This window comes from Anas acuta, chromosome 19 (assembly GCF_963932015.1).
Source record: "Anas acuta chromosome 19, bAnaAcu1.1, whole genome shotgun sequence".
In the NCBI taxonomy this organism is placed as follows: domain Eukaryota; kingdom Metazoa; phylum Chordata; class Aves; order Anseriformes; family Anatidae; genus Anas; species Anas acuta.
In genome coordinates this window covers 2,735,902-2,751,640 of record NC_088997.1, presented here as the reverse complement: position 1 = coordinate 2,751,640, position 15,739 = coordinate 2,735,902, and the positions used below count along the sequence as shown (strand labels likewise).

At 41.8% G+C, this 15,739-nt stretch overlaps 1 protein-coding gene across 12 annotated transcripts in view; it reads right to left on the bottom strand.

Annotated features, from left to right (window-relative positions):
• The window catches only part of BCAS3 (BCAS3 microtubule associated cell migration factor), a 354,393-nt gene that overhangs the window by 152,621 nt on the left and 186,033 nt on the right, over positions 1-15,739 (bottom strand). The window contains exon 24 of one of the 12 annotated variants that reach the window (XM_068656223.1): positions 3,028-3,086. The exons of the other annotated variants lie outside the window; for them this stretch is intronic. Coding sequence (XP_068512324.1) covers positions 3,043-3,086 — 44 coding nt within the window. The 3' untranslated portion in view covers positions 3,028-3,042. Of the gene's footprint in view, positions 1-3,027; positions 3,087-15,739 lie in introns of those variants that run through there. 12 annotated transcript variants of the gene reach the window in all.

The following is a 15,739-nucleotide window of genomic DNA, read 5'->3' as shown; positions in this document are numbered from 1 at the left end:
AGGCCTCTCATTTTCACTCTTGCTGAGACTTCTCAGCATCCCATGCAAAGGGGATAGGTAAAGGTAAAGCTTTATTAGCTTCCAGAGCACCACTGAGTGACAGTGACCCACTCGATCCCACTAGAGTCAATGCTAGCTCAAAAACCAAGGCAGGATGGTTTGTGTTAAGGATCACGTATTTCAACATGCCGGCATCTTCATGAGCAGAGCCTAAATTAACGCTGAAGAGATGGCACCCTTGTAAACCAAGGCCTTTTGCTCTGAGTACAGTGAATGTTGATTTTATAGCAATCGTGTAACAGAAGCATGGTAGCTGTTTAATAGTAATAAAAAGGTAAGAATAACAGGTACCTTCTGGAGGGCTGGAAGTGGGGTTTCTGCCACCTGCAAAATGTCATCAGCATAGGAAGCGTGAGGGCCACACTCCAATCATTAAAATGTAAATGCCTTATGCCTGACAGAACTTTACAGCAGATTTATAGCTGTTTGGCAGCCAATTAAGTTATTTTTCTCAGTCAGCTCTCATAGCAAAGGATGAAACTAGATGCTGCTAAATACCTTGCCCTTTGGTTGCAATCACCTACAGAGGCATGACTTGGTAATTTAATGAATTCTGCTTATAAAAAATAAATGATAGGTTAAATAATGTACTTCCAAGTGTCATTGTTTGGGTGATTCCATCTCGACCCAAATTCATGGTTCCCTAACCGACCAGAGAGATGTGATCTTTTGCATTACATCACACACATTAGCACACAACATTTCCTGACTGCTGTGCATGGTGGCCAGCAACACACCATGAGATTCCAGCTGGAGCACAGAGTTTTGTTTGCTGCAAAGTGAGGATTCTTCCCAGTAGAAGTTTTGCTTTATATACACAATATGACAACAGCAATACTAGACATAAAAAAATACAGTATGCTTTAAATTTAGGATTCAGGCTGCTGCTTTGGCTTTACAGTTGAGCAAGTAAATGTTTCGTAGTAGAAAGGTTTCAAAGTTTGTTCAGTTAAATATCAAGCCATAAAAATATTATTTGAATGGCTGTTAATAACAACTTGCAGTTCATTAAGGATATCTGACAGAGAGAAATCGATGTATATGGGGATTAGCGAGTGGTAAGCAAACAGTCTGTCACAAGCAAACTTTCTTTGAGGTTCAAAAGAGTAGTTAACGATTTAAAGACTTTCATTTCATTGTTTTCAAGAACTGCCAACTCTTTGTGTACAGGAAAAAAGCTTGAAAAAGCTGCACTTTGCACACATCTTCCAAGTTCCAGAAATTGCTCCAGATGCAAAATGGAAAAAAAAAAACACTACTGAATTCTGAGAACAGACGTCAAAATTAACTTATTATCGGGGTACTTTAATATACGAATATAAGTAGTCTCCCTCGAGAAGTAAGAAGCAAGATTAAAAGAATTTCTTCTGGTTGCCCGTGTATCACACTTCCACATGTCTGCTTGCCCAGTGTAACTAATGATAAAGGATTTCAGCTTCCCAATTATGCCGAATTGACCTAACTGGGTTTCTGAAGGGATTCAGGGAATTCCAAGTTTAAATCTTTCTAAATTTAGTGGGAACAGAGTCTTTAAAAATACGGTAGTCTCAGAAAGGCACAAATGAACCTACTGATCCAAATCTGGAAAGTAAATTCTGGCATAAACTTGACTGCAAGCAGCAGAAATACAAAAACCGTGCCTTGAAATGTAAACGTCTCACAGCAGTCTTACTGGGATTAATAAATCAGAGTTGTCATGAGCATAAAGAAGAGATGTGCAAGCTCTGATAATTGCAGTCTCCTGTCTCAGAGCATGGAGTGCAAGCGGCAGCGAGCAATCCCGGCCGCCAATCCACAGGCTGCGATTAACCTCCCGGCCAATTACAGCCTCATTGGCAAAGCAAACAACGAATTATTGGCTGTTTAGCTGGGCTTTTCTTCTCCCGCGCCGTCCCCTGTTTCTCATTCTGTTTTTTCTGCCCTTTTCCTGTTAGGCAAAAGAACAACAAAAACCCCAACAACAACAACCAAAAAAAAAAAAAAAGCACACCCAAAAAAAATCTGCAAACACCTGATATTCATCTGAGTTGCTGCAGTTGTACAGTCTTGTTAAATTGTTACCACCTTTTCCACAAGCAGTTTTGGCAATTAACCTCGTGGTCATACACTTCAAAGGAAACAACTGTTGAGTTTAACCTCCTTGAGCTACCACGGATTCCTTTATGATTTTTCTTCAAACACTTTCATCCCGAACAAAAATGCAGACTGATAAGATTCCTGTTTATTTTTCTATTTTGTCAGTTTATTAAGATGACAAATATCTTGACCAGTAACCACGGCTATGTGCTCCTCAAATCCTATGCAGAAAGAAAATCTCCCGTTAATTCACACTGCTAAGGCATGGGTGCTCCTTCAGCAGTCCTGCTTGCTGGAATCCACCCACTTGATACATCTGACCCCTCCTTGCAAATCTCTCATATTTCTCGCAGTGCCTAAAGGCTCAGGAAACAGAATATACAAGCAGAATTAATGCTGAAGACAGAAGATGCCATCAGAAGTACACATATTTTGTGAAACTCCACCATAACTGAGGAACTGGACTGCTTTACACACAGAAAGAGCTCAGAATTCCTCCACCTTCAATGAGAAGAGCAGTTAGAGAGATCAGGACCTGTGTCAGTACAAGCTAAGTTAACTTTCCCTTCTGTCTAAACTTCTGAATACAACATATATTAATTTACCAGACTGCACAGCTGCTCCTTAAGCAACTGGATAGCTAATGATAGGAAAGTACCGAAGCAAATACTACAGGAGTGTGATCAAATTACATGGAATGTTTCCCCCCCTCCATTTCCATTCTGGTATTATTGCACATTTTTTCTCCAAAGTAATCACAAAAATGTAAAATGGGTTATTCTTAGGAGAAGCTTCCAACAGGGAGCCAAAGAACACCAAAAAAGTGTTTGAACGACCTTTTGCTACTGAGCGAGCACACCCTGGCTGTGCTAATGGCTGAGCTGCGGCGGGACCACGGGGGAAGCATCACTTTCCTCTGGCTGCAAACTGCCCTGGGTGGGAAGGAGCGGCTGTAAAGGAGAAGGAACAAAATATTTGTCTATGAAAAGAATGTAACAAAAGTTTCGTATCTGTCCTGCAGTACAAGAAGGGAAAGCATTTGGGCAAGCATATGGCATGTGTTTCAGCTTGTGAGGGAGAAAAAAAAAAATCATGATGTTACGTGCAGTTCAGACCAAATAGAAAACTTATTCTGACGATTCTCATTTGTCAGAGGCTTTTCAAAACTAAGCAGATCTCTCCATAGCTCTAGATGTCAAAGAAAGAAGTAACCGGTGGGTACTGAATTTACATTTTAGGTTCTTTTAACTGCTTCCACTTTTAATTTTAACATGCTTGTCAACGAAATGAAAAACTCCTTCATAGTCAAAAGAAAAAAAAAAAAGAAATTAGCACATTAAATGATACATGGGTCTGGTGCTATGCTGCACAGTTCAGTGAACCCCTGCATAGATCAGCAAGATGGCTGGAAATGTCTCTTTCCGTCTGTTTTTCATCTCGAAAGCCTGTGTACTCAGCAGAGTGTGAAGAGTGCCTCTCTCCCCTCCGAACGCTCTCCTGCTCGCCCCCCCCAAAAGCCCCTGCAGCAGAGAACAGGAACTAGAGCAAATGCTTTTGTGAATTAAGAGATCTTGTGAGCGTAAATTTGGTCAGGCTGCTCCTTTCTGCAGGCCAGACCCGGCTGCTGCCCCAGGATGTGAACTGTCAGTTTGCATAGCTGGTGATGAGTTGCAGAACCATCAGTAAAGGTGAAGACGGCAGAAGCAAGAAAGATTCAAGACTGGTGGAAATCATTTCACAAGGAAAATTTCAGCCATCAGTGGGAGGAAGCTTTGAAAAATGCTGCCATTTCCGAGTCAGAACGAAGGAAAAATTAAATTACTGCCGGTGAGGCGAGCCAAAGTCGCATCTTACCCTAGGGAGAGGTTTGATAATGGTAAACATTTGACAGCTGGCCTGAAGTTGTTATCTTGTTCTAACAGTTGTTATAGTCTGAATGAACATTTCTGATAAGAGAACAGAAAGAAAAACACCAAACCAGTTTTAATTTCTCACTTTCTATATTTTAAGCTGCACTGCCCAAAGCCAAACAGGTTTAAAGCAGTTTGCCACCATCAGGCTGATTAAAGCTTCGGCTTTTACATGAAGCAGTGGACTCCGGTGTGAAAGTGATGGCAGCACCACCCCAGCTGAGCCGACCCTGAGTGGCTACAGCAATACATTAACAAGAATTTAAAACAGCCACAAGCCCACTCACTTTCAATATCCTGTAAATATCCATTCTGTTCCACAAAGAGCAGTTCCAAGAGTTATCCCTACATTACAGCAAAATCAAAAAAAAATAATTAATCAATTTAAGAATTTAACTCCAAGATCCACCACAAACCCTGGTTCTTTATTACTCCCCTCCCAGCTGTTGATGAACAACCACAGAACTTTACCTCACTGCCGTTACTTCACAACGAATAATTAGACAGTCACATTATAAAGGTAACAACCTCAGTTCCACCTGACCAGAGCAATTACAAATGAAAACCAGTTCTGTTTAAGCAGAAGAAGTATGCTATCTTCACAGGAAATTTAATTAGACCCAAGTTTTCTTTGTGCCCAGTTGTTCCTGACAAAGCCTGCATTGAGGAGGGAAGCACAGGTTTGCTCTGTGCTGCTGCTAGCAGCTCCTCCTTTACAAAAATACAGTTTGGATATAGAAAGTGCATTACATGTGTGTCAGAATCAAACTACCATCCTGGCAGTAGCTTTTTGAAATCAGGAATGTATTTCTAAGCTGTTTAACTAAGGCAGCTTAACCTCTCGGAACACATACACTAAACATTTACCTCCCATTACAAATAATTAAGATGAATACATACCACTGTTTAATAACTTACTGAAATGGACTCTTGGTAAATCTTCCTATCACTGTGTACCTAAAACCTTCCTGCCAAACGTGCCAGCTTGCTGCAGAGGCAGGCACATGTACCTGGTAGGGTTAAGGCTGACAGATAGTTTTTCCCTGATGGTAACGATCCCAACTACAGGCACACGATAACGCTCCAATTAGAAAAGCAGCATGTTAAAGTCGTTCCTTAGATACATAAATTAACTCCAAAACTCTCTCTGTATCTCCTACATTAACAGGTAGAAAGTGTTTCATTATTTTTTCGAATGGCTCTACCCCATCTCAAAGCAGGAGTGTATAAATTGATATTAAAGAATGGTATTTTGAGAATGTTTCAAAGTAAGGTCAAACTCGTATTAAAAAACCTACCAGTGTAGGCTAAAATAACAGTCTGGCTGAGCAGCCTTCGGTGCATCTGGGTTCAATTACCCACTACATCCTCGCTATGTTTTCTACCAGCAAGAACAACGCAAGCAAGGCTTGGAGTTCACGCATAATGTCAAAGTTAGGTTACTCAGAAGAGGAATGAGATAAATCATCCAAATATCACAGTCATATTGGCAGATAATTTTTTCCCTCTACTTCATCCCTGAAAGCAGCGCGGTATTGCATAACCACACAGAGAGGACAAAAGTCCTCACCTCGCGAGGAGAGCTGACCTCGGCTGCAACGCCTGCTCTTACGCTCTGCGAGGGAATGAAAAGCACAAGCTAAAACAATAGCTCAAAAATCAGGCAAAAAAGCAACCGAATATTCAAGGCACACAAACCTGATTTACCACACTGTCACCCTGACTGATTTCGTTTTTATGTTTGACCCAAGAACAATGAGGTTGGATTAACATCAATTATTTGCATTCAAGGGCTGTGCGGAACCGGAACAGCTCCAGCACCAGTCTTGGGGAAAAAAAAGCAGCTGTGACTGCTGGGGAAATGTTGGTGCTCTCACTTCTAACTAGCTCAGCGGTGCACAAAACTTACACCAAGGACAAGTGTCCTGCGTCTTTCACCTTGTCAAGCCAGTTACTGAGGATTTAAGAGCTGGGTGGGTAAGCAATTCCTGCAGCTGACACCCAGCACTGACACAGGGCCAAAGGGATGCCGGACTAGGAGCATCCCCAGGTGGGGGACAGAAGTCAGAGGCCATGCATCCTCCCAGGGAGCAGCTGCAGGTCCCTGCACGCAGCTCAACCTCCTCCACTGCTCCAAAATTTCGAGACTGTGCTTGGATCATGACCACAATCACAACAGCGGCTCTGTCTGCACACAAAGACCGGCCTCTAAGGAACACAAAAATTGTCATTTGCTTCCATTAAAGGCCATAAAAAAGCAACTGTCAGGAAAGTTGCATTATATATGTTCTGGGGACAATGTATAGATAGCTCTGCATTCAATACTCATCAGCACTGCATGGAACGTGGTTAAAACTACCAATAAATGGCTACCATCAAAAATGCATTTGTTTTGTATGAGGAGTAATTTTGTCCGTTCTGTTTGCATCGAACTAATAATACGTTTTCAAAACGATGAATCCGATTAAATTTAGAGGAAAAAGTGTCTTTTACCCAGTCAGCATTTGTCACACTACTTCCAAATTAGAGCATACGGATATTTTAAATCATGTAATATCCAAATGCCACATTATATTTATATTTATTATACATTCATAGTACTGTAATGTACCTAATTATATAAGGTCATTTCTTATAGAGAAGCGCCAGTATAAAACTTTCATGCAAGAACAGTCTGGCTGTTTATTAATTTACTATCACAGATGAGAAGGCCCCCGCTGACTGCCGCCCGGCCCCCACAACACCCCTGCAGGCCGGAGGAGCCGGCCCAGGCCTGAGGCAGGCACCAAGGGCCCACACGGGGCCGACCCTGGGTGTCAGCCCCTTGCTGGGCCTGAGCTCAGTGCCCCTCTGCCAGCGCCTGCCTTGTGCTTACCTGTTTCCTTGGAGACCGGTCTGCAGCGAATGCTATAAATACACGGAGTAATTAGGCATGTTTGGAAGCAAACAGTCTAAGCCGTTTGCCATCTCAGGAATGCTTTAACTTCTGCAGCACAGAGTGATTCTGGTTTGAGGATAGGACCGCAGCCCTCAGATGGGCTGAGCACAGAGCTCCAGCGAGGGAGAACCTCGAGGAAGGCAGCATCCTCAGACTGGTCAGCACTGCTGCCAGGGAATGGTGATTTTTCCTCTGTTACTGTGGTTTGTGTTGTGACTGTTCTCCCACTGGGAGGCCGGCATTATTTGGTATCTTTACGCACCAAGAGAGCTTCTGGACCAGGAAAGCAGCGTTTGCTGAAGGAACACGAAACACCTGAACACAGCAAGAGCCAATCAAGTTGAGGTAACACGCACTTCGATGAGGAGAAAACTACAATTACTCCATGAATCTCCTTGCCACAAGGTTTTTTGAGACCAACAACAGGACTTATTTGAAGAGCATTAGACGTTGACCATAAACTACAAATAGGGGCGGAAAGAACTGAGAGCGATACTGAAGTCCCAGTGTCTCAAATCAACATTAGAAACAAATTTATTCTAAAGAAGACTTAAACTGTGAAATTTCTTTCATCTGACTTGAGGGCCCTGACAGCACAGCCACTGCGTTGCCCTAGCACAGGGGCTCACCCGAGCTCATGAGAAATGAGCGGTGCTGGAGAGCAACAAAAGGGACCAACAAGGCCTTTGTAGAGAACCCTGGAATTCCACCTGTCCTGCCAAGCCTGCTCCGGCAATGTCACACTCCATATATAAATTGCACAAGGACTTGCAAATACTAACTTTAAATCAAGACATGACTTCTTCAGAAAAAAAATAAAGAAAACACAATTTAGGACTGAAAGGATTGAAGATACCCATTTACATCGACAGATTTTCAGCAGTGCCCTGTACGAATTCCTTCTCCAACCAGTAAAGAGAACTACTTTTGCATACAGCACTTTGGTAAAACCTTGGCACATCTGGCAGTAACGATGCAGGGAAACAGCAGATTCTTATCTAGTTCCTTCCTACAGCTAGCATCCAACTGACCAGTCAAATAAGGGATCACTGCAGTAACCAAGCTGTCGCACACAAACTGCTCAATTTTGCCTTGCAGAAGAGAACATGGTTCCACTTGGCTGCTAGTAAGCACTGCCAGCCACCATGACGAGCAAGAGAGACTTTTCAGTACGTAACGTGGGTCACCAGAACTGTGTTCAACACGTTGATGTAAGCACAGTTGCCTGATGTCTGCTTTCTCTGTTTGCTCTTGCTCCACTAAAGGCAAATTCAAAATTCCCAGGTAAAATCACCCCTCTAATAAGACAAAGTCATTAAACATTGAAACACACACTATATAAAAAACAAAACGATCACCGTCTTCCTACAGAATGTAGTGGGAAGAACTCTACAGCAACTGTGCGGGGGAAAGTGATGAAGTCTTCTCTCATAAGGCAGTTTAATGCCTGCAGTAAACCTGTTTAAGACTGAATTTACTTCCACAATTTCAGTTCTTCACTTGCATGCTAGAACTGGGAGGTATGGTGGAAGTGGAGGGTCGGAGGGGATTGTATCTTATGAAGAACAAAGGGAAGCAACTTCAATACAACCTTGAAATAGACCTGCAGGCAGAATTGTCTTTTGTAAAAATTATATTCCTCTGAGTACGATGTGTAAGTATCTGCTCTTATCTAATAAAAAGATCCTTTTGAAGTAAGTGGTTCAGTTGGCCTGTGCCAATGCTCGTGTTACTAACCTAGAAGAAAGGCCCACTGAATACAGTATGCAAGCTTTGTCTCATCTGTATCACTTTGAACCATAAAAGCAGCAAGAATAAAAATAGAAGGGAAGCCAAGTACTTAATACTGGACAGCGACTTCCTTTAAATCTCTTCCACTTTCTAATTAACTATAGTGAATCTGCTAGGTAATAGCAGTGTGGGGTAGGTGCCTTTGCTGCATAGATAACATCCAAAAATTGAGAAAATGCATTGTGGTTCAGTGAATAAAGGTAATGCTTCGCCTGCAATATTCATTTCTGGCTTTATAAGATCATTTGTGAAAGGAGACATAATTAAGGAACTTTTTTGGGAAGATACCTAAAACCAATAAGAAATACGCATAATTCTAGGTAATAACCCATCAGAAACAGCAGAAAATTACAAAAAAAAAAAAACAGTTCTGTCCATTTGCATGTTACTATAATCATGTAAAGAGATGACACCATAAATGAAAGTCCAAAGACTCTATTTATAGTTTTACGAATATCTGGGGTTTGGAGAAGCTTATTCCAGGCACAGCTTAAGCACTTTTTTTTTTCTTTAATAATGATTTAAAAAAAATATATATATATATATGTTCAATTTTATTGTAGGAAAATATAAAAGGAGCACTAAAGGTATTTAATTCTTTACATTCAGTCATCATTTCTTCAGTAGCCTAAGTTTTTCAGTGAGTTTTAATTGCTGAGACTCTGCCATTCACAGAAGGGCAGCAGTTATTCACTGTAGTACTTATTTATACAGAATTCATAGTGTCAAATTCTTCTTCAGATATTCTAGCATCATTCTGAAGCAGGATGTGTTTCAGAATGGTCTTTCAGATACAGCTTTTTGGGACAGTTAAGCAAGTTATTTCCAATGCATTAAGAATGAAGGTTGGTTGGTTTTTCACCTTCAAGTTTCTTCTATCTTCAGCCTTTAGGGGCATGAGATCCTCCACCTTTTTCAAAGAGAGAGGTTTGTGCATCAGGACAGACAACTGCGTGCCCTTGCTTCCATACTTAAATTCAGCGGTAATGAGTTGCCCAAAACCTCAGTAGAGGCTACTCTTCTACTGCACAACTCAGAAATTAGAACCCAGATACAACACAATTCTACAACTTTTGAGTATACTCACTTAGATTTCCAGAAGCTTTACATCACCTAACACAGAATTTTAGCAACAAGAATCTGGACATAATATTATGGAAATAATCATTGTTCTAGACTATCTTTCTGAAGAGTTCCTTGATTAAGTAATACACATGATATTACATTACTGAATGCAGATCGAGCCATTCTCAGAATTACCAAATTATTTTTGAACACTTTACATGTGATTATGCATAATGAACAAATAAATACACGTTTATGATTGTGAGAAGTTATGGTTCAAAAAAAAAAAAAAAAAAAAAAGCAATACGACATCTTTCAGCTACCCTTTCTTAAAACCCTAATATGCTTGTGCATAAATAAAGCCCTTAGCTTGCTTGGATAGTCTCTCACGGAGACGTGCCGATGGTGCTAATTCAGAGCAGAAAACGCTCTTATTCCAGGCCACTGCAGTGAAGTGACATTTACCTAATGCAGCTATAAATTTCCTGATAATTAGTGGGCAGCTGATGGTGATGCAATCTGACTAGTGCAGCAATGCCAGCCTCAAACTAGCGCTCCAACACCCACAAGTTCATCAGATTTAAAAACAAAAATTTCCAAAATTTTGAAGAGTGCAATGGCACCGAGACAAAGGCTGGTGCCACTCAGCTTACACCAGTCACTGTGAACCTTCAATGTCCCGGACACTGTTACTAACTACATACAGATCGTGTTTGCACTCAACAATTGTCAATATCAAAAAACCCTCAAGTGACTTTTCATTTAGAGATACACAACTAGCATTTCCTGAACTCCATATAATTGGGGTGAAAATTTAGTTTTAAGTTTGCGCTGCCAAAACAATGACACTTTTGAGGTGTACGAAACAGCATCTTCAAAGGCTCAGGAAATCGTTTTCAGAAGTTACTTCTAAAATTTTAAAAGTCTTGGAGATTCCTTAGCCACTTTTGAAATTTTCAATGTAATTTGGATCTTTCAAAACCACGTAGATTGGCACCGACTTTAAAAGTTGGGCATCAAATCACACACAATCTTTTCACCTGGTACACAGTCACCAAAGCTGGTTCATTCTGTGTCAGCACCATGCAAAATAATGAAATTTAACAGAATTGTATTAAAGAATTTTTATTTTTACTTATTTTTCAGATCCAATGCTGGAAAATGTTTACATTGTAATCACTATAATATTTTGGAATTATGAGGCTGATTAAATAGCAGCCATAGATGCCTCAGTACACTAAGTTTACTTAACACTGCAAGAACTAATATGGAAGTTGTAAGTAGATTCTCAGACAGAGAGAAAACACAGACCCATCCTTTAAAATACTTTCTCAAAACAATCTTTGACCTTTTAGGTGCATCATGAACGAGGCTAGTCAATCAGAAAAGAAACCCTTCTCCCTGTTCTTTTCTTGGATGAACTGTTTCTTTAGCACACTATTTTAGAAGGAAAAAGAACCTTCTGCAGGGCATGTTCAAATACTCTTCTAAAGCTAAGTGTAAGATTGAATTTCATATGAGAGGGGTAATTAAAATTTGGAAAGTACCCTGAAATTCTTCAATGCAAAGGACCATTCATCCCTTCTGACTGCTCAGGAAGCACTCAGCTCACCACTTGTTTCCTGAAGGAAGGGAAAATAGACTTCTAACAAAGCTGCAAGGATGGCCCAAAAATACTTCTGCATTTACTCGTGCCTCCTTCTCTGTGGTGTCCATCAGACATCCTTGCCTACGATGTAAGATCGCAGTCTCAGTTTCCCCACAGCACTTCCATTTTGGCTTTGCCTATCACTTCTGGACAATCAAGCTCAGATATTAACACACTGCTCTCTGTCCGGAGGCTGGTAACAAGTGGAGCACCACAGGGCTCCGTCCTGGGACCAGCGCCCGTCAACGTCTTCATCACTGACTTCAGGAGGCAACCAAGCGCGCTCTTGTCATGTCTGCAGATGACACCACATTGGGAGGACGTGCTGAAGTGCTCGAGGGCAGGGCTGCCAGTCTGTGGGACCAAGAGGACCAGGCTGACAGAAACCTGATGGAACTCGACAAGGACCAGTCCTCCGCGTGGCATCAGCCAGCCGTGGGCCCTGGCAGCAAAGCCAGAGCATCCTCTGAGGGCTGGAGGTGATCACTACCCTCTCCTCAGCACCAACTGCACCACTGCAGCCCATTTTGGCCCCCCAGTACAAGACAGACATTGATGAACTAGAGTGCAGCCGAGCACTTGCTCCAAGAGGCTGAGGAAAACGGGTCGTTTTAGCCTGAAAAAGAGAGGCAAAGGGGGTAAGGGGAGACAGAAGCAGTACTGACTGAACCACCACAAGGAGAACCATGCTCCCCAGGAGGCAGCGCAGCCACGGGGCAGGCTGCAGTGGTGAATCCCCAGCCCTAGAGGTTTCAGCACCCACTTGGGTCAAACCCTCAGCAGCCCGGTCTGACCGCACACCCGAGCCTGCTCCGAGCAGGGTGCTGGGCCAGAGACCTCTGAGAGCCGTTCCAGATGGAATTTGCCTGTGATCCTACTCAGAAACCATCACCTGCACCCATTTGGTCAGAAAGCAGAGAGCAAGGGCTCCCCGGGCACTGCAGCGCAGCTCGGTGCTAGTCACTGCTTCTGTAGTAAGCCCTCCTCCAGTGATGTGTAGCCTCATGTGAGCACAAACCTGACAAAAAGGTATCTGCAGAGATTAGGATGGATTTTAATAGGCCTACCTAATCCCCGCATGCATAGTACAAGGACAAATAAAGTCAGGGAATGTTTTTCTAGGCTCTCAGCTTTTCTGTTCATACACCAATTACAGCCCGTGCTGATCTTTAAAAATGAAAAATACCCACAGAACTGAAAACAACAACAGAAGTACAATAGGGTGAACCATTATGTTGATTTTTATTTGGAATTCCTACTTAATGCAAGTGTTGGACCGTCTAGATCCTACCAACACACTTTTGAAATCTATCTTGAGTTACACACCCAACACTAGATAGCAACTTTCTGACCTCTCTCTGATTTAAAACTTGCTTGTAAGCATTACTTTTTGTCATTCATTCTCCTTATTAAAAAAGGCAGTGGGGAAAAAAGATGATTAAAGATATCAAACAAACACCAAACCTCATGTGAATGGACTGTTGGAAAATAAAGTACCATTTAATGACGTGAGAAATTAGATGAAACTGTCAAGTTTAAAGAATCTTAAAATGGTTAACAGGTCAAAACATAAAAACTTCTTTATGTATAGAGTGAATATAAAGGGAACATGGTAAGTATCTGCCAAGGGTTAATTGCAACCCTGCATGAAAAGCAGTTAACAAGTGAGAGTTAGAACACCCAGGAGGAAAAGAAAAATTTTTCCAGTGCCATGAGAAATAAACAACAAGGGGGAAATATTTCCTTTGGCCACTGTTACCTCCTCTCCAAAAGCTCAGAGGAGCAGTGGGAATGCCAAGGCCTGGTTTGCTCTTGACTCCCTCTGAAACATTTGTCTTCATTACCACTCTTTTTAATCAGGGCTCCTTCATGAGTGTTTCTGCTCAGCCCCCAAGGGGCAACTCTCGGCTGCGATAAATCAGCATCCATACCGCAAGTCACTAATCAGCACTCTCAGGGAAAGAATAACAGCGAAGTGCAGACCACTAAAGGCTTGGAGAAACCTGAAGGCTTAGTGGCCTCAAGGAAGAATGGCCTACATAAAAATAATAAGTCAGTGAACCATCACTACCTCCTAGGCTTAACAGGACTTGCATTCGGAGAAATTATTTAAAAGCCTCTTGCACACAAATTGTTCTCACTGTATTAAGGGTACTTTATTGATAAAGAGGAAACGTGCTATCACCCTTGAGCTCGGTTCGACTAATTCAGTGTTTTTCACTTCTACTTCCTACCAGAAAGCATCCAAGGAAAAACCTTGGTAATGGACACCTCATACCACAGTCCTACAATTTTTGGAGAAAAAGATCAGTATGTCATGAAATTGAAAGAGAGAAGAGAAATTGCTAGAGAAGGACTCATTCCCAGGACACCTTCTTGATTACTGGAATGGGAGAGGTAAGTATTTTGTCTGTTTCTTCCGTTTTTAAAGGTTATTTATAAATGACTTCTAAACAGTTGTCATCTTAAAAGGAAAATATCTGCAGAGGCTATCTGTACTCATGGTGTTCGCCCTGAATCCGATCCCTTCACAAGTACTGCGTGATGTTTCAACTGCAGAAACAATTAATATTTCAATAGTCATTATTATTCCTTAAAATCGTCCAAATTCCCAAGTCTGCAGCAGTGCTTGCCAAACACATCACAGAAGAAATCCTGAATGCACACCCAAAACCTTTCTGCTTTTTCCCCCAAGCAGCCTGGATGCCAGCACCACTACGAAATAACTGAGAGCTGTAAAACCGTACTAAGTATTGGCATCCAAATTAGCAAACTAAGCATCCTCGTATCCAATAGCTGTTAAACAAAAATCCCAGAGCAAGCTTTTCCAAAACCACAATTGCAGCCATCCACAATTTTTTTCCCTGTTAAGAGTCATCTCTATGGTACCTGGAAACCTGGCCCGTGTAGATAAATGCTCATGGCCATACATGGAAAGATCACAGAAAAAGAAGAATCTTCCACCACACCTACTTCCAGAGCTCAGCAGCGTCCAGAAATCACATCCATCCAGTGACCAGGCTCCTGCACTGAAGTTGAACATTACTGTCTAAAATCCTTCTACAGTCCCAAACCAACAAAACGGATTTACTGTTGTTTATTTCTTTTCTTGACGTTTTGGACTCCACAGGCTGTAGAACACATTCATTTATATCTAGGAGGTAAACAGGGGCACCTGCAAACGCTCCACTGCCACCATTTTGAGGTCTCTTAAGACCTGAATATGCTTCACTCTTTGGTATGCCTTTGGTGGGGCATACAGCCATATCTATCTCAATTTAGAGTTTTAACACAGTTAGGGATTCTAGATTTAACTCTAATTTAACTTAAGGAAGGACAATGGGCCTGCAATTGTCCCATTAGGAGCTGGCCTCTGTCAGGCTACTGAGTGGCCTCCTCAGGACCCAGAGCAGCAGGAACCGTGCTTTGCTCCCCACCTCTGCCGAAGTACTCCAAATGCAGCAGAGAGAACCACTGGGATGGAGCAGCTTCTGAAGGAAGGCTTAATCCTGAAAGGATGGCAAGGAAAGAGATAAAGCCTCTGCTGTTTACTTGTTGTGAGCTGCTAAAATGGTCCTAGGCTCACACCCACGTTTTTTTACATTTACAGAGGTTACTGGGAACAACATAAAAACATTACTGTTATTTTGGTTGACGTAAAGTATTAAAAACAACAACAACAACAACAAACAAAACCACCTCTTACCTATGCTTACTAATTAATATGTTTGAATGTAGAAGTTATCTAAGTAACTAGCTTCAGATTGTTAAAAGGAACACGTGGTATTCAGTCTAGGGAGACTAACAATCTGCTCAGAAGTCCGATCTGCTGAGTACTAAAAATAGGTGGCTCAGTAAAGTTGGAGATGAGTTGCATTAGAAGAGCTGCTAAATCAGAGCATGGAATGTAACAAAAATATTCCCTACATCAATCATGCTCCTTTACTTCAAAGAATTCAATATACTTCAGTGTTCCTTTCTCAAAGATGAAAATTGTCATTTAAGTTGTCTGGTCCCACTCCACTTAAATGATCCTTTAATTTCCTTTCTTATTTCTAAGCCCTCAGGTGGCTAGTGCAATGCTATCTGGCCTTGGTTGCATGTAAAGTTCACAGCTTCTTGCCTGATCTCATGATCCTCTCTCAAAACAGCACTTTCAGAAGCGTTTCCTGTCTAGCTCTGCCTTGCGTGATTTGCTCCTTGGCTGAATCAGCTGCCAGACCGAATCCCTTTCGTGGAAAGCTGTAGAAA